The sequence below is a fragment of the Cyanistes caeruleus genome, chromosome 10, assembly GCF_971803275.1.
Source record: "Cyanistes caeruleus chromosome 10, bCyaCae1.hap1.1, whole genome shotgun sequence".
Classification (NCBI taxonomy): Eukaryota; Metazoa; Chordata; class Aves; order Passeriformes; family Paridae; genus Cyanistes; species Cyanistes caeruleus.
Window position 1 is genome coordinate 180,010 of NC_141710.1, and position 25,424 is coordinate 205,433.

The 25,424-nt window shown below is 57.2% G+C and overlaps 2 protein-coding genes across 15 annotated transcripts; one reads left to right on the top strand and one right to left on the bottom strand.

Moving 5' to 3' along the window:
* Nucleotides 1-27: 27 nt before the first annotated feature.
* Nucleotides 28-1,218, top strand: MTERF4 (mitochondrial transcription termination factor 4). The gene is made up of 3 exons (XM_086844634.1): nt 28-387; nt 452-636; nt 717-1,218. The coding sequence occupies exons 1-3, from the start codon at nt 51-53 to the stop codon at nt 1,071-1,073; spliced, it is 879 nt and encodes a 292-aa protein (XP_086700760.1). The 5' UTR covers nt 28-50; the 3' UTR covers nt 1,074-1,218.
* A 54-nt stretch (nt 1,219-1,272) lies between these two features.
* SNED1 (sushi, nidogen and EGF like domains 1) lies at nt 1,273-23,516 on the bottom strand. 14 transcript variants are annotated; one of them, XM_086844571.1, is made up of 33 exons: nt 23,056-23,516; nt 19,850-20,137; nt 19,213-19,353; nt 18,338-18,500; nt 17,275-17,400; nt 17,049-17,162; nt 16,196-16,306; nt 15,844-15,957; nt 15,605-15,721; nt 15,205-15,330; nt 14,819-14,923; nt 14,271-14,384; nt 14,021-14,137; nt 13,466-13,582; nt 13,273-13,389; nt 13,005-13,118; nt 12,751-12,924; nt 12,467-12,580; nt 11,728-11,841; nt 11,185-11,298; nt 10,990-11,103; nt 10,106-10,402; nt 7,936-8,119; nt 7,736-7,848; nt 6,991-7,269; nt 6,481-6,625; nt 6,080-6,162; nt 5,216-5,302; nt 4,916-5,032; nt 4,375-4,462; nt 3,682-3,765; nt 3,429-3,467; nt 1,273-3,055 (listed from the first exon to the last, which is right to left on the bottom strand). In XM_086844571.1, the coding sequence occupies exons 1-32, from the start codon at nt 23,257-23,259 to the stop codon at nt 3,431-3,433; spliced, it is 4,332 nt and encodes a 1,443-aa protein (XP_086700697.1). In that variant the 5' UTR covers nt 23,260-23,516; the 3' UTR covers nt 1,273-3,055; nt 3,429-3,430. The 14 variants fall into 14 exon arrangements, with proteins under 14 accessions (XP_086700697.1, XP_023789081.2, XP_086700702.1 ...); XM_023933313.2 differs by having other exon boundaries at nt 16,196-16,309; XM_086844576.1 differs by lacking the exon at nt 13,005-13,118.
* Nucleotides 23,517-25,424: the final 1,908 nt, after the last annotated feature.

A 25,424-nucleotide genomic window follows, 5' to 3' on the forward strand; every position in this document is an offset into this window, starting at 1 on the left:
GGGGCGGAGCGGGGCTGGCCCTGCGGGGCTGTCCCGGCCCCACCGCGGTCATGGCGGGGCTGCTGGGGCTGCGCGGCGCCGGGAGGGCGCTGGTGGCAGCCCGGGCGCTCCCCGCCGCCTCCGGGCCGTGTCCTGCTCGCGGCTGCGGGGAAGCGGCGGCGCTGCGGGCCATGGGCTTCAGCCGGGAGCAGGCCCAGCGGCTCCTGGCGCTGCAGCCCCGGCTCGGCCCCGAGCACCGGGAGACGGCGGCGGCGCAGTTGCTGCTGTTCGGACTGAGCGCCGAGGCCGCCCTGGCCCTGCTGGAGCAGAGCCCGGCGCTGTTGCGGCTGTCCACGGTGCGACTCCGGGAGCGCGCCCAGGAGCTGCGGCGCCTGGGGCTGGACGGAGGTAGGGCGGCGAGCGGGGGTGCGGGGGGAACACCGGAGCTCCGCCGCTGACCCGCTGCCCGCAGGCCGGCTGCGGCGGGCGGTGAGCCGCTGCCCCCAGCTCTTCCACGTGCCCCGGAAGAGGCTGGAGGCGGCGGTGCGGCTGCTGCGGGAGCGCTGCCTTTTCACGGCGGAGCAGCTGCGGGAAGTGCTCAGGACCTGCCCCACCGTCCTGCTGGAGGAGCCGCGCACCCTTCATCACCAGTTCCAGGTGAGGACCGGGACCCACCTTCCTGCTAAAACCGGCTACGGGGATGGGGCTGTGCCTGACACCCCCCGTTCTGCCCGCAGTACGCCTACTTCAGAATGGGGGTCCAGCAGAAGGAGATGGTGAAGGCTCGGCTCTTCCAAATACCCTTTGCCGAGCTCCGGAATCGGCACATCTTCCTGGAGCGCCGGGGGCTCTACGTGACCCCACACAAAGGGCAGACCCAAACTAGTAACCCAAAACTGAAGGACATCCTTCAGCTCCCAGAGAAAGACTTCCTGGCCAGTCTGGCCTACTCAACCCCAGAGGAGTATGAGGTCTTTAAGAAGCTGCTGGCTCGAGAGGAGAAGGAGGAGGAGGAGGAGGGTGTGGACACACTATACACAGAGGATGATGATGATGATTTGGAGAGTGATGAAAGTAAAACAGCCTGGGAGTGAGGAGGTGAGGCTCCGAGGTGCCCGAGCCCTCCCCTGCTGTTGCACTCTCTGGGTGCTTTGGGCTCCCACCCCACACCAGCACAAGCTGGGGTGGGTGCAGGGCCTGAGTGGTGGGGTACCAATAAATCTCATCTGTCAAATATAACGACAGTCATTCTTCCTCCTTGACTAACTACTTCAAAAAAACCCAGTTTCCATAAAGTGTTTATATTTATTTATTTATTTATTTATAAAAAAAAAAAAATTCGAATGAAACCCCCTAATTTATTTCCAAGACTAGGTTAAAACCTTCTGGCTGCATTACATACTGGGCCAGCTGTGGGACAGGAGGCTGTGGGCTGCTCTGCTGGCTGGCAGGGACCAGGCTTCCTGCTGCTGTGGGGACAGGTCTTGTGGAAACAGAATCGTCCCATGGCAAGGCCACCTCCACCTCTACAGTCCATATTAGTGCTGATCTTGTGGCTGACAGAGCAGGGGTTCAATATTTTCAGACCCTCCTGTCTGGGTTTCCCCTTGCCCTGCTCTTCCTGGTAGGGAGGGCTGGCTTCTCCTGCCCTGGGAAGGCAGAGCTGCTGTGCCTGCCAGGCAGCTGGAACAGGACCAGGCAGCCTTGGAGGAAAACAAGGCATGTCTGTCCTGTGGGAGCTAAGCTAGAGCTGGTGCAGGAGGGGAGCAGCACGTTGGCCAGCTGGTCGTGGCTTCACATTGTCCCTGCCTCTGCAGCTGTGCCTGCATGCTGAGCACTGTTACAGCACTCCAGGGAGGCAGAGGGTAGTCACAGGAGCACTGGAACTCCTGGGCCTGTCCTGCTCTGAGAGCATCTTCCATGCTGCTGCTTGAGACATGGCTGAGCAACAGAGCTCTGTGATGCCTCCCCACCAGAATAATCCCACTCTGCTGGGGGACATGATGCTCTATACCATAACTGCGATATATCTCTGGTATGTGTTAATTTATAATATACACTGTGTATGTTAATACACAAATCTATATTTAACTAGTGTTGTCATACAAACTCACAAAAACTAGGAATGTTTCTAAGCTACACTTTTTCTTTCCTTGCCTGCCCTGCCACAGTGCTGGGTGCTGGTCCTCTCCTCCACATAACCCTTCAGCACTGGTGCCACAGGGAAGGCAAACTCCAGGTACAGTGCAAGGGGATGGCATATGGGGCTGGCTTCCTCCCCAAGCCTCTGCTGTGCCCTGCACTGCTGTGGAGGCAACTACAAGTGTGGTGGTACTGGCACACCTCAGCTGACAGACTTCACCCTACAGATCACATTTAAAATTATTTTTAGGTGCTCTATTGGTTTCTGAGCTGGAAATTTGGTTAAAAACAGGTCTTGTTTACAAAGCAAAGAAAAAAAAAGCAGGCAGTAGAAGCTGCCTCAGTTTCCCCTGCTAGTGCAGAGGAAACGGGAGTGCTCCTCTACTGCCCATGCTCACCTCACCACCACTTGGAGCTGCTCACTATTTCTAATTCATCTACAGAGGCTGCTCCTCAGAGCATATTTTTGGGGGCCAGATTTCAGGTGATGGCTAAGGCATTTTGGTCTGCATGAAACTGTTTTATTTGAGGGTTATAGGTAATTTATAACCTTGGATTACGAAAATAGATTGGTGCAGATGCTGTTGTCAAGGAGCTGGGCTGATCCCTGAGTGAAGCAGGGAGCCCATTGCTTGTGCAGAGTGGCTGGGGGTGCTGAGCAGGGCTGGCCCCCTCAAGGGGCACTGGTGCTCAGCTCCTCAGGGGAGAGAGAGAGAGGGGGCCAGCAAAGGCAGTGCTGGGCCAGTGGGGGGAAAGGGAGCACTACTCAGTATGCTGATCCAGCTGCGTGTCCCTAATGGGCTGGAGGAGAGGGAGAGGTTGACACCAGGCAGGAAGGCTCCCCTGCTGTGTTCAACCAGTGAGCAGATCTGATCTTCCTGGTGTTCAAAAAACCCTCAGATGTGGAAAGATGAAGCTTCTACTGCTTTAAACCCTGTGGAGGAGCAGGAGTAAAATGAGCTGGTGTGCAGAGTCTGCCAGATGACCCACAGCTGGCCTCTTCCCACCCTGTGCACCAGTCTTGTGCTGAGAAAAGGGGACCTGCTGTCTCCAGGACTCCAGCCTTTGCCTGGCCCTTTCTGTGCAAGAATCTCTTGTCCATGGAGCTGGTAATGGTAATGTTCATGGTAATCAAAGCATTGCCTCCTGCTTCTCTACCTCATCCACAGCCATAAACCATAAGCCCTCACACCCCCTCAACATGGTGGCATGAGCCAGGGTTGTGCTCTGGCCTGCACCATCTCCCCAACTCCGTGCATGAGAACTGCCCCTGGCTGCATCTGAGGAGAGCTGGAGCAGGTACTTACTTCTATGGCTTCTTCAGTGTGTGACTGTTGCTTGGCTTTCTGGAAGAGAAGGGAGAACACCATCAGCCCCTGTGAGCCATTGCTCACAGGCAAGCACATGGCACTGGCATCCAAGCCTTGGTCATGTACCCCTCTACCAGCCCACCCCCAGCCTGGGTGTCCCCATGCATGCTGGGGTACACCAGCCAGCCACATCCTCCTGTCCAGGATCACAGGAAGACTGGCACATTCAGTGTGTTGCTGCGTGCTGTACCTGCTGCTCGTCCTCTTGGAACTGGTGCTTTCACAGCTCTCCTTGTAGCAGATGTCCTGGTATACCTTGTATACTCTCCTGAACCTACACACACACAGTGGAGACATGAGTGTAAGGAACAAAAGGGAGAGATGTGCTTTGATGAGAGTGAAGGGGAAGTCTGGGTATTTCCCCTATTTCCCCCCACTATTTCCCCTATTTCCTTCCAGGCTGCAGTAGCCAACCTTGGCAGAAATGGTGCTCAGCTGGCTTGTGCTGGAGGACTGATCCCAGCCAGGCCTTTGTGCCTCCATCACAGACAGACCAGGGGCAGAGCAGTACCCCCCATACCCTGGCACTGCACCAGGGCTCCCCCAGCCCTCTACTCGCAGATGGAGAGGCAGCCAGGAGCTGGATGGGATCTGCTGCTCTTTGGGGGTCACACAAACACCAAATCCAACCTTGCTGCCATGTGGGTGGGTAACTCCAGTATGGAGCTGTCCCTTCAGCAACACCCTGCCCTGATGTACAGCTGGGGGCAGCCACAGGGGTGTGCCAGGCTGCTCAGCCTGTGCTGGGGAGGGGGCAACTGCCAGCTGGGGTTGGAGACAGCCTTGTGCTCGCTTTCCCTTCCCCAAAGCTGAGCTGTAGGGAGACATCTCCAGCTCAGAGCACAAGGGGAAGGGGGGAGCATAACCTGCAGGCAGTACTCACAGATAGTGGCAGGTGCCTCCTTCCCACACTGGGAATGACCTGGTTTCCGAGTACAGCCGCGTGCATGAGTGTGGCACCTTCTTGCAGGCTGCTTGGGGAATAGGAGAGGGGAGCTATCACTGAGCCCATCCCTGGCCCTGCCTGCCTGTGCCTTGTGGCAAGGGTCTGGTGAGGTCCCCCTGGCTTCTTGGCCATGCTGGAGGCCTGGCCTCAACAGAGCTAGCCCAGCAGTAGAAGCAGAGCCCCCAGCCTCACACTGCCTATGTAACTCTCTGAGTAAGGCAGGGGCCTGGCTTGCCAGGCAGAGGCAGAGAGCTCAGCCAGGAGCAGGGCACTGCACTCATACCTCCTCAAACTAAGAGCAGAGCCCAGCCCCTCTCTCAGCTACCAGCATGACACAGATCTCTAGCAAAGCCTGGGCATTGTGGGTGCTGGCAGGGTGTGCTCAGTGACCTACATCCTAGGGGACCTGTGACAAGGACAGCCACCAGCCTGGCACTACAGGAGGGAGCTTGACCCTCTGGCACAGCCTGGCACTCACCCAGCTGGCAGACCCGGCCCTTGAACCCTGGGCGACAGGCACAGTGGAAGGACTCGTCATCTCTGGTACAGGTGCCTCCATTCCTGCAGGGATTCTTGGAGCAGTTCTGCCCCTCTCCTGCAAAACACGCTTGACCATCAGACCCCGGGGTCACAGCTCGGCCCTGCCAAGCCCCTGGCATTGCCAGGGTGCTCCCAGGAAGAGCAGGTGGGCCTGCCATGCCTCCAAGGAGAGCAGGCTGGTGCTGAGCACATTGCCAGGGCTGGGTTCCTGCTGCTGTGGGTCACCCCTGGGACTTACTCTTGCTCTTTGCCTCATGCAGCTGCAGTGCCAGACTGTCCCAGCTGGACACCTCTGTGTTCTCCAGCTTCACTGGAGCCTCTGTCTCTAGACAATGAGAGGATTGAATGTCACTTTCCGGGCCAGAGCCAGATCCAAAGGCACCCCCCTCCAGGGGGATCCAGCCTGCCTGCAGCTTTGGAGCACTGGTCAGGCCTGAGGCAGTGCTATAGCCCTTCCCAGCTGGCATCCCCAGAATTGGGGTGACACTCTCACTCCTCCTGGAAAGGTCTGGGACACAGAGTCCTGGGGAGGCAGAGGAAGAACCAGAACATGCAGTGAGGCCAAGGGCTGCCTGTCCTCAGGTTTGCCAGGCCCCTTCCCTACCCCATGGTGTGGGGTTTGCTGGTGCTCTAGGGTATCTTGGGTTGGCACTTCCATCCCTGGTCTTCTGGGGATGGAAAATGGGGGCTAGGTCTGGACTAATGAGGGGTTTCTCACCCAGGCACCCTCTTTGAGTGTGAGGTCTCTTTGACAGTTGGGGGCTGAGGCTGCTGGGCAGGGAGGGGCCACACTGAAGGGCTATGGAGCCATTGCTCAGGCCCCTGCTGCTGCTGGCAGGGAAGAAGAGCACCAGTGCCACAGTCACCATCGCTTCCCATCAGCGAGGGTCCTTCTCTGGGCTCCCCCTGCCACTCACCCCTCTCCTTGGGCAGGGGTCTAACAAGCACAGCAGATGTTTGCCTGCCCAGGGCCAGATGAGAGGGCTCCACCCTCCTCTATAGCTCCCCCAGCCCTACAGCAGCCTGCCTGGCTGCCACCTCAGCTTGCAGGGAGGTGGTACTGGATGACAGAAGCAGGACACAAAGGCACAGGAGCACTTACGTGTCTTCATAGTGAGGGATTTTCCAGGTGCAGTGCCAAACCTGGCGCTGATCCTCCCTCTGCCATCCACCAGCTCTGTGAACCTGGGACAGGACAACCACAAGGGTAGGGGGCACTGCAGTTTCCCCAGGCTCCATGTGCTGGGGCTCATGGCATCAGCATAAAGCATTCACTGGCATCAAGCTCTGTGCAAGTCCCATGGAGGAGCTGCTCTCAAGGGTAAGGTGCCTGCCTGGCTGAGAACCCCAGTGGATGGGCAAGAGACTGCACACCAGCAGGAGCATGGCTTGACCCTTGATCTGCACACTCCTGGGTATGGAAGCTGGTTAAAGGTACTGGCTCAGCCTAGTGCTTGGGCCAAGAGGAAGAGCCAGGAGTGCTGAAGCAGTGGGGGCTGCTACCTGGGGGCTGGCGAGGGCTCCTCAGCTGTGTCATGATCTGCCAGCAGGCGGAGCTCAGGCAGGAAAGCTGGGGGCAGCCTGTTTCGAAGAACCCGGGGGTGCCCAGCTTGGCTCCACCGTCTGTCTGGAGCCCCATCCCTCTGCACTGCAGATCAAAGGATGAGGCTTAATGGAGGTAGTGTGAGCCAGCAACCAACCTCCCAGCCAGTCCCATCATCCCATCCCATCATCCCCAGGTGACACACAGACACTCTCCACACACCAGGGATGCAAGTGTCCACCACCAAGCTGGAGCTCTGCATCTGCCCTTCACTAACCCTACAACGCCCCACCTCCCATTCCAGTGGACCTGTGTCTTGTCCCCACAGCCTGGTGCAGACACCCAATGCTGGGGCAGCAAGGGCTCATCACTCTGTCGGCCAACTGGTTTCCACCCCCTACCCTACTTCCCTTTCATCCCATGGCCTCCCTTGTGCTGCAGCAATCCAGCAGAGCCCCGGGAGCACTTACAGGTGCTGATGTAGAGGTGGATGGGCTCGCTGTGCACCTGGCCTTGCTCTGTGTTCTGCACAGCTGTCAAGGACAGCTGGTACCGCTGCCCAGGCAGCAGGTCCCGCACCGTGTAGGACACGAGTTTCCCATTAGGCACGTAGCGGCTCTTGACGCTCTGAGCAGTGGTGACATTGATGATGTACCCCTCCATGGTGCCAATGGGCGGCTGCTCCCACGCCATGGACACAGAGGTGGCGGTGACACGGGAGGCAGTGAGGTTTTGTGGGGGGAGAGGCCCTGTGGTGGAGACAGGATGGGAAGGAAAGTGGTCAGAGCTGGTGTCCCTGAAAGACTTGCTCACACCACCTAACAAGTGTGCCAGGGTTTCAGCTTGCCTGGCACTGCCCAGACCTACCCCAAGCTTCCTCCAGCCATATGCACAGTGAGAGGATGCTCAACACTAGGTCCTTGCAAAGACAAAGCATCACTGCACCCAGGTACCCAGGTCAGCCCTTGCCTTCTGACTGCCAGAGAGCAGGGGATGAATCAGGCCCATGCATGGGGCTGGGCTCATGCTGGTCTCAGAGACTGAACAACATTTGGCAGGGGATGACATGTCAAGTGTCTTTCCTGGCCACTCCAGGCTTGCCTGCACACCTCCTACCTGCTGTGCTGGCCAGATAGTCTGGCAGCTCCCACACCTCTCCCTCCCCACAAGCCCCGGTACCTGCCAAGCTGGGATGGCAAAGGCAACCTCACTCACTTGTCCACACATGAAAAGGGGCTGTGGCCAGGCTCTCTGAGGGGTGGTCTTCTACTCCCAGGCCACTCAGCGTTGTGACATGGATGATATATCTCTCTCCTGGCTGCAGGTCCCTGTGGAGGGAAAAGATAGGGTGGGAAGGGGTAAGCAGGGCAACCTGAGGGAGCCAGTGCCCTGGCACCCACCAGGATCCCACTCACAGGAAGGTGTACTTGGCCACGCTGCTGTTCAGCTCCACGGTGCGGCCTGCCAGGTCCCCCATCTGGCGGATGGAGACCCTCACCCTACTGACAGTGGAATGCTGGAGTTGGTGGAGAGCCCATTGCACCGTGATGGCACTGGCAGTCACATTTGTGATCTCAAAGCCTTCCACCGGACGCGGTCCTGGCCGGAGCAAACAGAGGACTGCAGTCATCATGGGTTGCCTCATCCCTTCCCCCTGTGCCCACAAGGGCAGTCCTGCTGGCACCTCTGGATCACCTTCCCCAGTGGAACAGCTCAGTGCTGTTCCCACTGAACTGTGAGGTCTCCTGTCCTTAAAGCCTCCAGGCAGGTGGAAGGCACAACTGTCTGCCCACCCACAGGGCCTTGTGCTACTCAAAGCACCCCCAAGGCTGTGTCCTCTGCCCCAGCCCCCTACCACAGCTCCAAAGGGGCTGTAGTGCCTGGGCCTGGCCCTAACCATAGAATCAAGGTTGGAAGACACCTAGGAGATCATCCAGTCCAACCATCCTCCCAGCACTGTCACTATAACCCCTAAACCACCTCACCCAGCACCAGATCCAGATGCCTCCTGAACAGCTCCAGGGATGGTGACTCTACCACCTCCCTGGACATCCTATTCCAATGTTTGACCACCCAAAGAGTGAAAAAAAAATTTACTAGTATCTAATGTGAATCCCCTGTCTTGACTTTAGGCCATTTCCTCTTGTTCTCTCTCTGCAGAAGAAACCAGCCTCCACCGCTCTACAACCTCCTGTCTGGGAGTTTTGGAGAGCAATGAGGTCCCCCTGAGCCTCCTCTTCTCAAGGCCAAAGAAACCCAGCTCTCTCAGCTGTTCCTTCTAAGATATATTTTCTAGACCCTTGACGAGCCTTGTTGCCCTTCTCTGGACATGCTCCAGTATCTCAATGTCCTTTTTAAAGTGAGGGGCCCGGAACTGAGTGCACTGCAGCCTCAACAATGCCAAGTGCAGAGGGATGATCACTTCCCTAGTCCTACTGGCCATGCTGCTCTTGATAAAGGTCAAGATGCCATTGGCCTTCTTAGCCATTTGGGCATGCTGTTGACTCATGTTCAGCCAGCTGTCAAACAGCACCCTCTAGTCCCTTTCTGTTAAAGAACTCTTGACCCACTCCTCCCCCAGCCTGGAGCTGCAGGGGGGTGCTGTGACCCAAGTACAGGACTCAACACTTGGCCTTACTGAACATTATGCAGTTATCCTCAGCCCTTTGATTGAGTGTGCCAAGGTCTCTCTGCAGAGCCTTCCTACCCTCAAGCAGATCAACACCCCAATCCAATTCGGTGTTGTACACAAAATCCCTAGGTCCAGACCATCAGTAAATATGTTAAACAGGACCGGCTCCAAACTGAGCCCTAGTGACAGCCACTAGTCCATGGCACACTTCAGGTGGCCATTCTGACCCCAGCATCCAGCCATGGCTTGAGGCCTCATGAGATGCTGTGCCCAGCGTTATGCTGCCGTTTCCTCCCCTGGGCTTCACTTGGTCTCAGCCTGCTGTGGAGGTTGTGGCTTATGGGCACCACCACTCTCCTCTCCTCAGAGGCCATCTTTCCTACGTCTAATTGGCTCCATCCTGTTTGCATTTGATTTTCACACCTGCCTGCCCTAGAAAGTGGGATTGAAGCTGCTCTGCCTATCCATGCCCCAGAGGCATCACTGTGCCCCTTCCTCTGCCCATGGAGCAGAGGTCCCTGACAGCCTCTGCCCTTGCTGGCAAGTTCTCACACCAAGCCCAGCAGTATGGCAGTATGACTGGTCCACAGGATTGCAGAAGCCCTGCTGCCTGCCTTGCATGGGGGTCCCTCATACTATCCAGGGCACAGTGACAAGGAGTAGAACAGCCTGGCCTCAATGAACAGGGTTCAGAAGAAATCCCCACTGCAAGCTCCTGGACAGGGTGAGCCACAGGGTGTCAGGCCTTTTACTCACAGCAAAGAAAACAGCAATTCTCTGTGTCAAGCACTTTCCAGAGGCCCCCAGCTGGATTTTAGGATCTGCACCAGCAAACCTGCCAGGTTTGATACCATGCTGGAGCTTGTGGCAGGCTGGGAGCGGCAGCACAAACCCTGGCACCTGCAGGGGCTGCGCACGCTCACGACCGTGATCCCCCTGGGGACGCTACTCACTAGTGCGCGTGGTGAGCATGACGGGCCTGCTGATATCATTCTTGTTGTTCACGTTGCGTTTGACTGAAAAGACAGAAATATTGTAGGCTCTGCCGGAGGTTAGTGCCCGCAATTGGTGGGCAGAACGACTTCGGTCCACAAAATCTGTCCTGCGGTAAGAGCCGTCGAGGGATACGTACGTCACGGCGTAGCCGTCAATGAGTTGCCTGGCAGCTGCGTCCTCAGGTGGGTGCCAAGAAATCAACACACCAGTGTCCTCCACCCTTTCCACCTTTAATGAGGTTGGTGGCAGCAATTCTTCACGGTGTGTGCAAAAGCAAAGGGGAGAGGTAATGCCATGAATCTTTAGAGAACAGACCCTGTCAGCAAGTGGCAGAACAGCAGCGATAAGAGGACAAGGTCCTCACTTGGCACACTTGCCACACCTAGGAGGGGCTCTCTGGTTGTATGCCATCCCTGTCCCAGTGGGCACAGGAGGACCCAGGGCACCAGGAGCACTCCCTGGTATCACTGGTGGCCAAGCACTTGCCACTGCAGGATGGGGTGAGTGGTTCAGGAGAAGCCAGTGCCGAGAGGTTTCCCTCAGACACCTCTGCCTCCCCTCCTGAGGGCATCCGAGGGATTGCCGTTGCTGCAGGGGAAATCTGTGCCCCATGTCCTGGTGCCAAGCTCAGCACCTGCGGCAGCGACTCCGTGTGCTAGCACCCACCCATGGCATTAGTGGGGCATGGGCTGCCCCCCACAAAAGGCAAGCCTCCAGCCCTGCCCGCCTCAAGGAATGCTGCTGGTCCCAGATGGTGTTGAGCCCCTCATGGGCGGTGGGCACTGCCAGGCTGGCATCAAGCCCCACATCCTGTCCTGGTGCCACTGCTGAGGGCCTTTACCTTTTTCGCAGTTCTTGCCTGTGTAGCTGACTTTGCAGGTGCAGCTGTGGGTGCCATTGCTGGGCAGGCAGTAGCCTCTGCTCCCACAGGGGCTGGAGAAGCACGGGTCACTGGCTGTGGGAGAGGTGCCAGGTTTGGCAGTGTCAGCAGTGCCACTGACCCCAGGCCCACCCTGTGCTGCCCTGTCTGTCTCACCTGTCTCACAGTGGTAGCCGAAGAAACCCTCTGGGCACACACAGAGGTAGGAGCCCCCGTAGCTCTCACACTCCCCTCCATTTCGGCAAGGGTCTGACTCACAGGCATCCACTTCTGGAGGTGGGAGAAGGCTGGCAGTGAGCGTGCCAGCAGCCAGCTTCCAGCTTCCATGAATGAGCAACAGTGACAGACCCTCGAGGGGGCAGCAGGGCAGATGCATAGCCCAGGGCTTGGCACAGCTGGGCTGGACACTGAATCCCCCACCGTGCACCATGGTGCCCACATCCCCTGGAACGGGTGAACACCTTGGAAAGGGAGTCCATCAGTGGTGGACACGTCATTGCTTGCTCCCTCCCCATCAGAGGAGTTTCAGCTCTGCCCCCAAAACTACAGACAAGGAGGTGCATCAGTGAGCAACCAGGTGATGGCTTGGGGTCAAGGTGCCCAAGACAGTGACCAGCCACCTGGCATGGTGCCAGCCCTAGCAGTGTCCTGGTGCTCACAGTCCAGCCTCACACTGACCCAGGAAGGTAGAACTCCTACCTGTCTCACACTGGGTCCCCAGGAAGCCCTCGGGACAGTAGCAAGCAAAGGACCCAGGGAGGTCTTGGCAGGTCCCGCTGTTCTTGCAGGGCTCTGACTGGCACTCGTCAACATCTGGGGTCCAGCAGGAAAAAAGGTGCCAGCTCAGCACAGAGAGTGCTCGGGACAGGGGCTTGGAGAGGCAGCACTTCTCCCACAGGGCATGGACCCTTCCCATGTCATTTGCTTCCCCAAGCCCAGTGGCCAAGAACATCCCTGCTCCTGGATGCCCACTGCCTCAGGCCTGCCCCTGAAGCACATGGTATGGGGACATTCCTTCAGGGACACCTGGGGACACAACCGGCAGTGTGAGGCTATGTCAAGATATCCATCCCATAGGGTGCCTGTGTCATGTGTCATGTCCCCTCGTCTATCTTCCAACAGCCCACCTTCTCCTACCACTGTCCTCTGCCAGATCCCATGGAACTGGGCTGGAGCAACCTGTCAGAGTCCCACCACATTCCATGCTGCCCGTTGTCTCCAACTAGGAGCAGTGTTTCCCTGGTGGAAAACCCTACAGTTGGCTGGGAGTCCCAGGAGAGAAGCCCTTGCCTCAGGCAAATCCAAACACACACAACTCCTGGTAACCCAGCTCCTTTCGATGGAGCTGGCAATCCCCTGGGGCTGGCCAGCTGGCAAGGGCTGGAGGGCGAGGAAGGGATTGTGACAGCCCTGGAGTATTCCTGGTATGGTCTCTTACCCAACTCGCAGTGGTAGCCGGTGTAACCTGGCTCACACAAGCACAGGAAGGCAGAGACACGATCCTTGCACTGGCCACCATTCAGGCAGGGCTGCGACTGGCACTCATCAATCTCTACAGGCATTTGAGCAAGGGAGAGACAAAGCAAGAGACATGAGCACAGGACAGGGATCCCTGAGGGGAAGGCAGCAGACAACAGCAGTACATATCCTGGGGTCACCAAACCATGGTTGTAACCACAGGCCACTGGGCTCCAGGGCTTGCCCACTCCCCAGCACTCTCACCATCACATTCGGGGGGGTCACTCCAGACACCTGGCACATGGCAGACACGGGGATGGTTGTGCTGGCTGAGGATGTAGCCCAGTTCACACTGGTATTCAGCCAGTGAGCCCACCTTGGTGGAGTTGAAAGAAGCCTGGGCATGCTTCACCTCACTGGGGATGCCACAGTCGACCTCTGTGGAGAGACAGGGGATGAATGGGGCTGACAGATGCACCCCAAGTCGCCAGGTGGCAGGGGAAGCACAAGGCCCTTACCAAACTGGCAGTGCTTTCCTACATAGCCCAAGGAGCAGGTGCAAGCATAGCCCCCACTGAGGTCCTCACAGGTAGCCCCATTCTCACAGGGGCTAAGAAAGCAAGGGGAGGGCACTGGAGGAACAGCAGAGCAAGGAATGAAACCCCCTTCCCCTTCCAGCAAGGCACAAGGAAGAGTTGCAGGGAAGGGGGCTTAAAGCAAGCAGAGAGTTCCTGACAGCTAGGCCCATCATCCCCCTAGGTAGTGGCACACTCTGTTCAAACCTACCAATCTCGCAGTGCCGGCCAGTGTAGCCTGGAGGACAGTCACACTTGTACTTGCCGATGTAGTGGAAACAGGTGCCTCCATTCTGGCAGGGCCCCAATGCACAGGGGTCCGGCTTACCTGGGAACACAAGGCGGGTGTGAACCTGGTGGGGCAGCTGCCACCTCTCCCCCCCATGGGGGCCGGGGGGCTGTACCGATCTCGCAGTGCTTGCCGGTGAAGCGGTAGGGGCAGGTGCAGTGGTACTCGCCATCCGCCTCCCTGCAGGTGCCCCCGTTGCGGCAGGGCCCGGTGCTGCAGAGCCGAGGCTTGACTGCAGAGAGAGCGCCCAGAGTGGGGTCAGCACCCCACCAGCACCCCACCAACCCCTCGCTGCGGGAAGCCTGACTGCTTCCTGGGTCCAGTAACACCACAAAAACTACACCCGTGTGGACAGGTGCTGGGGGCTTGGCAGCCAACAGGTGCATGATGCTGGGAGACAGCTGGCTGCTCCCAAGGGTAGAACCTGTGGCATGTAAATAAAAACACCAACACCGATGGTGTTGTACAGGAAACAACTGGATCTGCTGCTGCCAACTGTTGGGTGTCATGAAGGGAGTTATTCAATCCCTCCCTCTACTCTGTAGGATGGGATGGGAAAACCTGCACCACCTTCCAGCTCTGCAAGTAACTGTTCATCTTCCAAAAAGGTTCAAGCCCTTCTCCCAATCCCTGCCAGGTGCTGGGACCACAGGGAGCACTGTGGAGGTACCTTTCTCGCAGTGCATGCCAAGGAAGCCTTGAGGACACTCGCAGACGTACGAGTCATCATGAACCTTGCAGGACCCCCCATTCAAGCAGGGCTCTGAGTCGCAGGGGGATGGCATCGCTGCAGAGCCAAACACAGGGCATCACCAAGGACATATGGCTAGGGACACAAGGGCAGCTTGCCTGCAGCTGAAGGTACCCCATGTTCACCCCCTCCACCCCAGGGCTGTTCCCACATCCCCGTGGAGTCTTACTGTGGTTGGTGCCATAGTTGGTGTGGCAGACACAGAGGTAGCTCCCGCCATACTCCATGCAGTACCCACCGTCCGGGCACTGTGTGTTCATGTTGCACGGTGTCGTGGTGACTTCTGCAAACACATGGCCAGTGCCAGCCTCCTTCAGTCAGTGGCAGGAGGACACCCACAGGGCAACAGGAGTCTCCTAACTTTGCAGGGTCCAATGAGACAGGACAGATCCTCTGGCACAGACACTGCAAATGGCGATGCCCAGCCTGGATGCTCAGTGAGCTTCAGCAAGAGAGTGCACAAAGCTGAAACTCCCTCCCCACCCATGGGAACTGGGCTGAGGCAGAGGCTGGGAGAGGCACAGCTCAAAGCGGGGAGTGGTGGAGGTGGAAGCATTGCCATCTCACCAGGCAACAATATTTCCAGGCTCAAATTCAGTGTGTGCCTGGCACTGTGCTAGGCTCAGGCATAGGCAGTGTCTCCTTGCTGACCCACAGGCTGCCTGACTCAAGCAATCCAGAGGGAAAGAACACTGTAGGCAAGAAGCTTTCACCTACCGAATTCACAGAGGAGACCAAAGAACCCAGGAAGGCACTGGCAGACGGTAACATTCCCCTCCAGACAACTTCCCCCATTACGACACTCACAGCCCTCAGAGAGCTCTGCAAGAGAGGAAACAGGAGCTTCCCAGGACCTCTCCTGCTTGCAGGCTGGGACAGACAAGTGGCCTTGCCAGATGCCACTCACAGGGGAAGCTTGGGTGGGTAGCAGCCCTGAGGCCCTCAGACACTAAGGCACAGCCTCCTCCAGCAGGACAGACCCTTTGCGCAATGCCAGAGCCCTGAACAGGCTCTCTGGGGCTGCTGCTTCTCCTTCTCATGTGAATGAAGGCTCCCCTTGAGATGCTGAACCCCACTAGTGAGTCCCCACAGTTGGTACTCACGGTCTTGACAGTCCTGTCCAGTGTAGCCCTCCTGGCACTCACAGACATAGCCCCGCTCAGTCTCCAGACAGCTGCCTGCGTTCTGGCATGGGTGGGAGAGGCAGGCGCCGGGCATGCGGGGCCCACCTGTGGGGAATGGGGAGGCTGAGCTGGAGAGGTCCAGCTTGGGGGAGGAATATCCTCTGTCCTGGGAATCCTGCTGGAGGTCCCAGCACGGTCAAGCAGCCCCGCAGGAAGGTGCTCCCTCCTGGCAGCACCACAGCTGCTCTGCACATGCTGACCACCAGTTTCAGCAGTGCCTATGACTGACACAGCCCCTTTGCAGCCATTTTCCCGTTCCTGCCCACTGCCCCTGACTGCAGCTCCCATGCCAGGCTGCTCGAGGCACAACCTCACGCACCGTACTGGCAGTTGTTGCCATAATAACCCGGGGAGCAGGTGCAGATATAGCGGCCAGGGCGGATGTAGTTGCACGTCTGCCGGTTCTGGCAATTCCGGTCCTCACAGGAAGATGAATCTGGTAAAGGGAAAGCAAGGAAGTGAGCATGAGGAGAGCCTGGGTTTGGGAGAGGAGCCATGCCGGCCAGCAGAACATGGGGGACACAGTCCCTGCCATGGGTAATCCTTGGGCACAGGCACCTGTCTCACAGCGCTGTCCCTCAAAGGGCTCCAGGCACACACAGGTGTAGTTATCGACCAGGTCAATGCAGTGCCCGCCATTCAGGCATGGGCTGGACTCACATTCGTTCACCTCTGCAAGGGGAGGCCAGGAAAGGTGGTCAGGTCATCTGTGGGCACAGCCAGCTCACCTGGTGCCTCCCAGCCTGGATGATGCTCAAGAGGGTGAAGGTGATAGAAAAAATAGGTGCCACTGGCAATTCCAAGCATTCCCCTCCCAAAACTACATCCAGGAATGAAGCTGACTGAGAAAGAAGCTTGTCAAGGTATGAAACATCACCACCTGTACCCCATACCTGTTTCTGTCACCCACCTGTTTGGCAGTCCACCCCTGTGTACCCTGACTGGCACAAGCATGCTGCTGTCCTGTTCACCACCTGGCAACTCCCACCATTCTGGCACACCCTGTTCTCACATGGTGATTCTGCTGCAGAAGAACACAAAAAAGAAAAAGAAGGGCAGGTATCAGCCTAGGCACAGAACCAGCACATGGCATCCTCTACATGTGGTGATACCAGGCCTAGGCAGAGCACACTGGAGCCACCCATGCACCTTCTGTCAGGAGACAGTGTCCAGTCCCCAGTCATGACTGTCCCCAAAACTTGTCCTTAGGCAGCTCAGCTCTTTCATCCCCCTCACACCTCCTGGATGTCAGTGTGCTTTGCTGGGTATTTCTCCCTCCCTTCCTTCCTCCCCCGCAAGTCAACTCCCTTCTCGCCTTTTCCACTGGCATGGCAGCTTGCTAGGAGCCAAATGCTTTGGCAGCACTTCCACTGGCAGGCAGAGGCCAGCAGCGGGGGAAACTGCCAGGGACTGGGAGGGTCTCCCCTGGCTTTGAAGAGCTTGGGACCAGAGCATCACCTGCAAAAGCAGGGCCTGCAAGGCTTGTTTGAGCACTGGCTGCCAGATTTTCTGGCTAAGGGAGTGGTGGTGGAGGAATGCTGCCAGCAGCACTGAGCAAAGCCCTCGGAAGAGTCAGCAGAAGGAAAGGCTCATGGCCAGAGAAAAGCTTCTTTTGCTTGAAGCAAGTTGAAATCCAAGTCGGCTGTCACAAACTGCTAGAGCCCAGCAGCTACTGCAGGAGCCCTGGTCTGAAGAGACCTCCCAAGAGGCAGAAGCATCCCCCAAGCCTGGGATCTCTGCTTTTTAAGTGCTGCACTGCTCACCAATCTCACAGTTGCTGCCTCTGAAGCCTGGTGGGCACCTGCAGGTGAACCTGCCGGCACCATTGAGGCAGGTGGCTCCATTCTGACATGGGTGGGAGAGGCACTCATCCACATCTGAAACAAACCCCGGGTAGGGGGACAGTAGCTCAGGATGGGAACAAACAGGGTGCCAGTATGCAGCAGTGACACTGGGAACAAGACCTGCTCCCTGCAGCAGAGCGCTCACCAACATGGCACCTCTTCCCAGTAAAACCGGCCAGGCAGGAGCAGGTGTAGGAGGGGTTCCCCGTGATGCAGTCCTCAATACACTTCCCCCCGTTCAGGCAGGGCCGCAGTGTCAGGCAGACAGAGGCTGTGGGAACAGGCAGTGACCCTTTGTCAGCCCCCACCCTGGCAGGGCTCACCTGCCACTTTCCAGCCACACCAGTGCCAGGGTCTTTCCCTGCACCCCCCAGCTCCCTGGGGTGCCTGGGGAGCCCATGGGACTGCCTGCCCGATGGCAGGGCAGGGGCTGTTCCTTGTGGGCTCTCCTGGGGAAGGGGGGGCAGTTTTACTCCTCCTGTGCAAGGGGGAGAGGCTACACAGGTCTGCAGCCTGGCTGTGGGGAGAAGTTCTGCTCCACTGGCTTAGGGGACATGAACATGCCCTCACTTATCATTCAGGGCAGAGGGAGAGGGGACGGGAGAGCCCACGTACAGAAAATCCACCGATAACGCAAGACACACAGATCACAAGTGGGAAAACACGGCCAGGGGGAAGTAGGGATGAGGAACCGGAGACCAACAGCTCTGTGGGGGACGTGCCAGGAGCCCTGGAGAGGGGAGCATGGACCAGGCTCTGACAACCCAGACCCACATATCAGGCTGGCATTCAGTAGCCCTCCACTTGGGTCAGCCCAACATACTAGGACTGATGGACATATGCACCCCCCAAGGGTGCTGGCCCCTCATGCACTGGCAGTGGGCTGGCAGAGGCCCAACTGTGCACATCACCTCCTTCCCAGCCTCCCTCATCACTCCCCACAGGCTTCTTTAAACTAAGAACTCTTCCTCCCCTTCCCATTTCCTCTCCCAGGCTGTTCCCAGCCTGGGGCAACCAAGGGTGGCATCCCCAACCACAGCTGGTACTGAAGACAGTCCCCACAATAGCTGCCTCCCTTCCCTCCCCAGAGCCCTTCCAGACATCTCTTCCACCCCGCGGAGGTGGGGGTTGAGGCAGGGAAAGATGGGGCTGGAGAACAGTGTGGGGTTGGGTTGGGAGTTAAGTAAACCTAACTGCTGTCCTCTTACTTGTATTGCTGCAGCCCCCCACTTGCACCTGGGCATCATCGATTCTGAACACCCAGCGCCCGGGGATACCCACATTTGTCGTCATCTCCACGTCAGCGATGTCATCGGTGCGGGATCCGGGGATGTTGAAGTAGCGCTTTCCATCACCAGCGTTAAAACCTGCCTGGAAGGACAAAGGCAGAGAGTAAAGAGACATCACTAATGCACAGGAAAAGGCAGCTGGAGCACCTGGACTCATCTCTCCTTGTCACGTGGCACCACTGGTGGCACCACTCAGACCAATTTTCTCCTTCCATATGCCACAGGCCAGTGCTCAATCCTGTCCACATGACAGGACAACAGGATGAAGTGGATGCTTGGCCTGCTCAGTCCCTTCCTGGGAATTCAAATCCCATTCACTTCCTCTCCACCTGCAACATCCTGCCTGCTGCAGGATGGCAAGCAGGGAGCCATGCATGGATCAATTTACTGATTTACTGTTGGTAAATTCATACATCCAAGTGGGTACTGGGGTTTTTGTGGGTGTAGGTGTTGGGTTTTTTTCCCTTCACACAACAACACACACAGGGATGAAATAAAACTACAAGCAAAAGCTATGCTAGCTGTGGCAGCTGCTCTTAAAGGCTGAGGTTAGGAAGGAAAAGGGACTATGAAGCAGCAGCCAAGGCAAAGATCTGTGGTTTCGGGACAACAAAGCCCCCTGTATGGTCTCAGCTTTGGGAGCCAGAGCACACACAGGTATTTAAGAACTCTGAAGAATTAAAAAAAAACAAGTAGGGGGAGATTTTCTACCTCCAAGAAACACAAACAGGAGCCACGAGCTCACAAGGTGGATGTGCTACCCAGGCACCCCAGGGGCCACATTCGCCACTTACCTGGGCCGCGATGCCACCGAGCCCAGCAAAGTCCCCCCCACTGCTGGCGTGCATACCCGTGGTCCAGGTGATGGACTCATAGTTAAAGATGGTGAAGGAAAGCTTGCCATCCGTGATGAGGACAATCTGGAAAGTGTTTACCTGCAGCAGGGAGGGGAGGAAGGCAGTGAGGGATGATGAACCAGCCATAAAATAAAGTGACAGAAACTACATTCAGCAAAGAAGGATTTTTGGAAGGATCCAAAAAAGGATCTCCTTAAATCCCAGTCCTTCTCTGCGAGCAAGGGCATTAGAGTGTAATTATTTTTAATCCTAACTTTTTGTGATCCTGAGCTAGAACAGATCGCTTCTCATCCCAGAGGAACAAGAAAAATGTGGGAAAATACGGATATTGAACATTTGGAAGGCAAAAGGTGCCTCACTTCTGCCTAAGAAGGCTGATGATGTAAAGCCTCCACATGGCACAAAGAGGAGGGTTTGGTGTTGCCAGCCCACTGTTGCTTTGTCTCAACAAGGTATTGTAACAGAGCCACCATGGTCCACTGAGCTCAGCTGACAGCTCCGTGCCACAAGTGGAAAGTCTGGCATCACACTGAAGGCACACCCCTGGGGTGGCTGCTTTGCCTCAGTTACTCACTGGTGAAAATGAGCTGCCTCCGAAGAAGGTGACTCGGTACCAGGTTGCAATGAAGACCCACTGTGCAGAAAACCCTGGGAACTCAGGGAAATACTGGGCAATATCCCTGCTTGCTCTCTCCAAGATGGGCTGCTCGGTGCTCTCTCGGTAATATATTTCGCCTGCCCGCCGATTATCCACATCTGCCCAGAAAGCTGCAACCACACGCCGGTCCTTGGAGATGGGGAAGGCCACTGGCGTGAACTGGGAGACCTCCTTCAGGAATGAGATAATCCCATTGTTGTTTACCTGCAAAGAGGAAGGGAAAAAAACGGGTGGCCACAGCTGACTCCTGTGCCAGCAGGAATCCATGTTTTAGAGGTGCTTTCCATTTCATCTTTCTCTCCCCCTTCCCTTTCCACAAATATTGGAGCGCTTCCCCTTCCTGTCCTTAGAAGCAGAGACGTGCCTCAGCACCCACAACACCCCCAGCCCCCCACCCCAGCCGCCTGCTCACTGGAGCACGGCTGTGGGCCACTGCAAGAACAAACCCGGCCCTGTTCTCCAGGCCAGGGGAAGGGGAACAACTGCAAAAACTGCAGGAGCCCTTCGCATAAAACAAACAGTGCCCGGTGTGTGGGGCCAGCTCATGGCACTGCTCTTGGCAGGGGTGAGGGCCTGAGCTCGCTCCCCAGTCTCATGGCTCACAGGCAGCCCATGGGGCTAGACCCTCCTGGCAGGGGGACTGCAGGCACTGGCCCATGTGGGCACTGGCCCAGGGTGGGAGGAGCCTTTCTGGGCAGCAATCCATCTACCGGCATGTACAGCACTCCGGGTGAGCCAATGGGCTCTTCATCCCCAGGTGACCAAGTGCTGCCACCCCATGCAAAGCCCCCCGTGCTTCAGCAGGCTGCTCTCATTAAAGTGGGGGATGCCAGACCCCCAGGGTGAGATACTTCGAGCTGTTCCTCAGCACTAACTAGTTGGGGCAGTTAGGGTTCTGGAATGCCTGGCCCACAGATACATGGCAGAGGCAGCATCAGCCCAGGGGAGGAAACTGGAAATAGTGGATGTTGCTGCCTGGAGCGCTACCTCCTAACTTGGGGATGCAATGGGAATGAGAAAGGTGAAGATACCCCCTACCTGCCTGAGCAGGCTGGAGCGGGCAGGGATCAAAGGGAAATGCTTTCACCCTAAGCTCCCAAATTCCCTGGAGGTGACCCTGCCAGCACTCTGCCACAGTGGACTGGCAGTCCAGTCAGCTCCAAGGCACTCTGTTCCCCAGCCCACAAGCGACCGTGGGACACACAGGAGAACACAGCCTCCAGCCAAGCTCTCCAGTGTGCAAAGTCTGGCTCTGGCAAGCCCCTGGGCTGCAGGACAGAAAAGGGGGCCTGGTGCAGGCAAGAGGGTCTCAAGTGGAGAGAGCAGCTCTGGCATGCAGGCAGGCAGTGGTGTCACACTCGTGTGCCATAAAGGGACTGGGAGCTGGCATCCCCAGCAGCCATGCCGAAGCCTTCACTCCAGCTGCCAGCACACACAGGCATGGGGAGGCTGAGCTGTGATGGCCTTGTGCATCCCTAGGGAAGGTTCCCAGTCCCTGAGGAGGGTTCATAGCCCCCCATTTGAACACAGGGCAGTTCTTACTGTGACTAAGGGAAAGAGGATTCTATTTTCCCAAAGCCTCCATAACCCCACTGTGTCCACAGAGGAACATTCTTCCCTTGATTAAAGCAAGATGGGAGAGAACCAGAGCCAAGAAGGGCTTTTTTTGTTGTTGCTGGTTTTTGTGAAGGAGGAGTGGGGTGGATAGAGGCAGCCCTTGAGAATAGAGGTTTCCAGGTGAACCCAGCCCTGTGCCAGTCCCCCCTGTACAGCAGCTCCCTGCGGAGGAAGGCCTCTGCCACATGGACTTCTGTGCTGGGGGCAGGCAAGCTGGCCCTGTAGAGCCGTGGGGTCTCAGCTCAGGGAAGGGGGATGTACTGTCCTGTGATTTCTGCAGCCCCTCCAAGACCTACAGCCACACTATGGATTCTCTATGGGACAACCATCACGCCATCTGGCTTCTCCTGGCCCTCCCTATCCTTCCATGGTAGCTCAAGCCCCAAGCCTAGGTCCCTCCCACCCGACAGCAGGGCTGGCACTTTGATCGGGGGGAAAACATGACCAGGTAGGACCAAGGACCCCCTGTGCTGAGCCAAGGCAGTGGAATGGTACCTGAGCCCAGCTCTGGGATTCCATCAATGCAATGCTCAGCCCTCTCCTCTGCCATCTGGGTCTGGGTCATCATCAAGCCCAGAGCAAACCAGGGAGATGGGATCAGGATGCTGAATGATTCACTGTGCCAGGTGGTAACTGGCATGGGGAGCCCAAATTTCACTTCTAGGCGCAAGACAGCACCACCCAAAAGACTCCACAGACAGGAGTGGGGTTGCCACAGAGAGGCACTGGGGTTGCCTCTCTGGCCACAGCTACAGCGCTACATGATGGGCTATGCACAACTCAAGTTCTTTGGCCACAGTCCCCTCCCGGTGGCTTAGGAGTTGCAAGGGAGTGTGTCACCAGTAGTCCCAGCAATCCAGTGGGTGCAGGGAAAGGCAAGGGAATCGGATGTGCCCAGTGGGCACCCCAAAGTGCAGCTGTCTTTATTCTACATCACACTCAGAGCCCCACCAACACCCCCTCCCTGCAGCAAGGGCCACCAGCCAGGGGCTACCATTCTAGGGCTGCAGCACACCAACTCTGAGCTCTTGTGCACCAGATGTATCCAGCTCCCTGCTGTTGGATCCCCCAGCATGTCACCAGGCCAGTGCCACAAGGTGTGGGTATGCAGGTAACGCAGCCTCCAACCAGGGCTAAGTCCAGGCTCCCCACGGTGGGTGAGGACTTTGCCCAGCATTCTCAAGGCAGTGGGGCCAGGATCCTCACTGGGGACCCCCACACTGAGCCAGGGGTCCTGCAAACTCCCCAAGCCCAGGGCCCACCGCATCATCCTCGGCACACTGCCGTTCCTCTGATGTTCCCAGTTAAGTGGGGACCACCTGATGGCCCCCAAGGAAACTCGGATTCATCCAAGCAGGACAGCAAAAAGGAAATAAGAGGAAGGGAAGAGGAAGAAAGAAACAGAAGAGACGGAATTAGAGGGAGGGAAAAAGAGGGAATACAAGGAAATAAACAAGAGGGAGCGAATAGGAGGAAATAAGCAGAAATAAGTGGAAATTACTCACATAGAGGCCGGTGTGCCCCGCACCAAAGAAGGGGAAGGGGATGGAGAGGGGCCGGAGCTCGGAGCCACCGTCGTCCTGCTTCCGCGTGGCGGCGTCGCCCTGGGCCGGCCCGAAGGGGTAGAAGTCCCCCAGCGGCACCTCCCCACCGGCCCACAGCCACTCGCCTAGTGCCACCAGCACGGCCCAGCCTGCCAGGACCTGCATGGCCGCCGGCAACGCCGCTCGCCTCTCACGGGGGCACCAGCCACGGAAGCATGGCGGGGGCGGGCAGGGCGGGGCGAGGCGGGCCGGGGCAGGATAGGACGCCCACTGAGGGGCACGGGAAGGACGGCGGCTGCCGCCCGGAGCCGGGCGCTGGGAGCGATCGCCCGGAGCGCGGCTCGAACCGGAGGCCTCTCAGCTCCAACGCGCCCGAGCGCCCTCAGCCTGCCGGCCACGCCCCTGGTGCTCATTTGCATAACAAGGGTGTGGCCAACCAATGGGCGCTCGGCGCGCGCGGGGCGGGACGCGGGGCGGGCTCCCCGCGGGGCGCGGGAGGAGCGCGAGAGGTGGGGGGGTCCCCGGGGGGTCCCCGGGGGTCCCCCGCGAACCCACCCGAACCCCCTCCCTGCCCACAGACCGCTCCCCACAGTCTCCTCTGCTCCCTTCAGTCACAGGACTAGATGAGAAAAAAACAAAACGAAAAGAGTGGAGGAGAAAAAAAACTATGTAGTTTCCTTTTTTTTTCCTGTTTTTTTTTTTTTTTTTTTTCCCATTTCTCCTCCCCCCCCTCTGCTTTTTTTTTTTTCTTTTTTTTTTTTTCAGGTGCTAAAAATATTATCAGGAAATTCTTTTCAGGAATGCCGTGTTTTAGGTTACACTCCAGGCTCAAGGGCTTCTTTGTCTTTACTGGAGAAAAAAAAAAACCAAAGCAAAACAAACACACCCACCCTACATTTATTATCGGGAAATAGTTTGACTGGGAGAGGCTGAGCTCCCAGGAAAGTCGACGGCTACTACTAGGGAAGCCTCACTAAAAACACTGACGGTTCTGAATAATTATCAACTCATGAAGGGTCCCAAAGCTGGACCCCAAGATCAGCCTGACTCCTGGGATGCCAGTGCATCTACCAGTGGTCCAGGACCACATGTCCACCAGGCAGGCAGCCCTGTCTGAGCCCTACTGCCGATCCCAAAGAGGTGACCCTATCACTTTAAAAATCACTTTGGAAGAAAATGTTAAAAGAATAGGAGGGAAAAAAAAAAAAAAAAAAGGAAAATAAAGAAAGAAATCCAAAATAAATAAGCAGCCACATCCGGATTTCTCCCCTAGGACGCTAATAAAGGTTTTATGGGTTTGATATGAATTACCCTCCCTGGCCATTCATCGCTGATTTTCTGGAAGGCATTAGGCTGCACACCCCGGTACCGGCCTCGGGGAATGCCGTGGTGGGATGCACTGGGGGCACTGCCCTCTTCCCCCACAGCCAACCTGTGGCTCTGGGATGCCAGCAGGGACCCATCTCTTTTGCAGAGTGACTGCGGGGCCACCTTCTGACCATCGCCATCCACCATCTTACACCCATCAGAAGGAGTCCTGTGCTCCCAAGTCTCATCTCCTGGCCCTGCCATGCCACACCAGGCCTGCCAGGCTCAGCTTCCAAGGAACACAGGGATATTGTGGCAGTACCTGCCCCTCTGCCAGGACCAACTCCACAGCCCATCCTAAGCTTCTCCTGTAGGTTTCATCTTGAGAAAGGAAAAGGGCAGCCATCCCAAGTGTGAGGGGAGGATTTTCTTCCACGCAGGCTTTGCACAGGAAAGCATCACCATATTCCCCCCATGCTGTCCAGCCGAGCTCCCCGGGATGTTAAATTGGAAGCAGTAAATGGAGCAGGGAGAACAGCTGTGGGCCCCAGCTGCAGACATTTCCTCTGGGCCTGGAGCTGGAGCCAGTGTGAAGCTGGGCTCTGTGTTGAGAATGCTGGGGGGAGTGTGGGGGAAAGCAGCCCTTTCCTCACAGCATCTGGCCAAGCTCTGTCCTCCACCACCCACTCTATCTCTGGGAACAGATGCCCCTTTCTGCCACCACCTTTATAGTGTCCAGCTCTCTGATGGCCACCAAAACAGGGCCAGGACCTGCCACACCCATCCCAGTGAGTAGTTCTGGTGAGGCTGTTGAGCTGTGGAGGGGGATGGTGCAGGTCCCAGGGCTATCCTGGACTCTCATCCCAGCTTCACTGGCACCCGCAACTGGAGATGCTCCCCAGTGAAGAACCACCTCCAGGGGCAAGAGATGGAGACAGAGATCCTTCCACTGACCCCAAGCCTACCTCTACCTGGCATCAGTTTCAGGGCTGCCCCAAATCCACAGGCAGTCACCCCCTGGT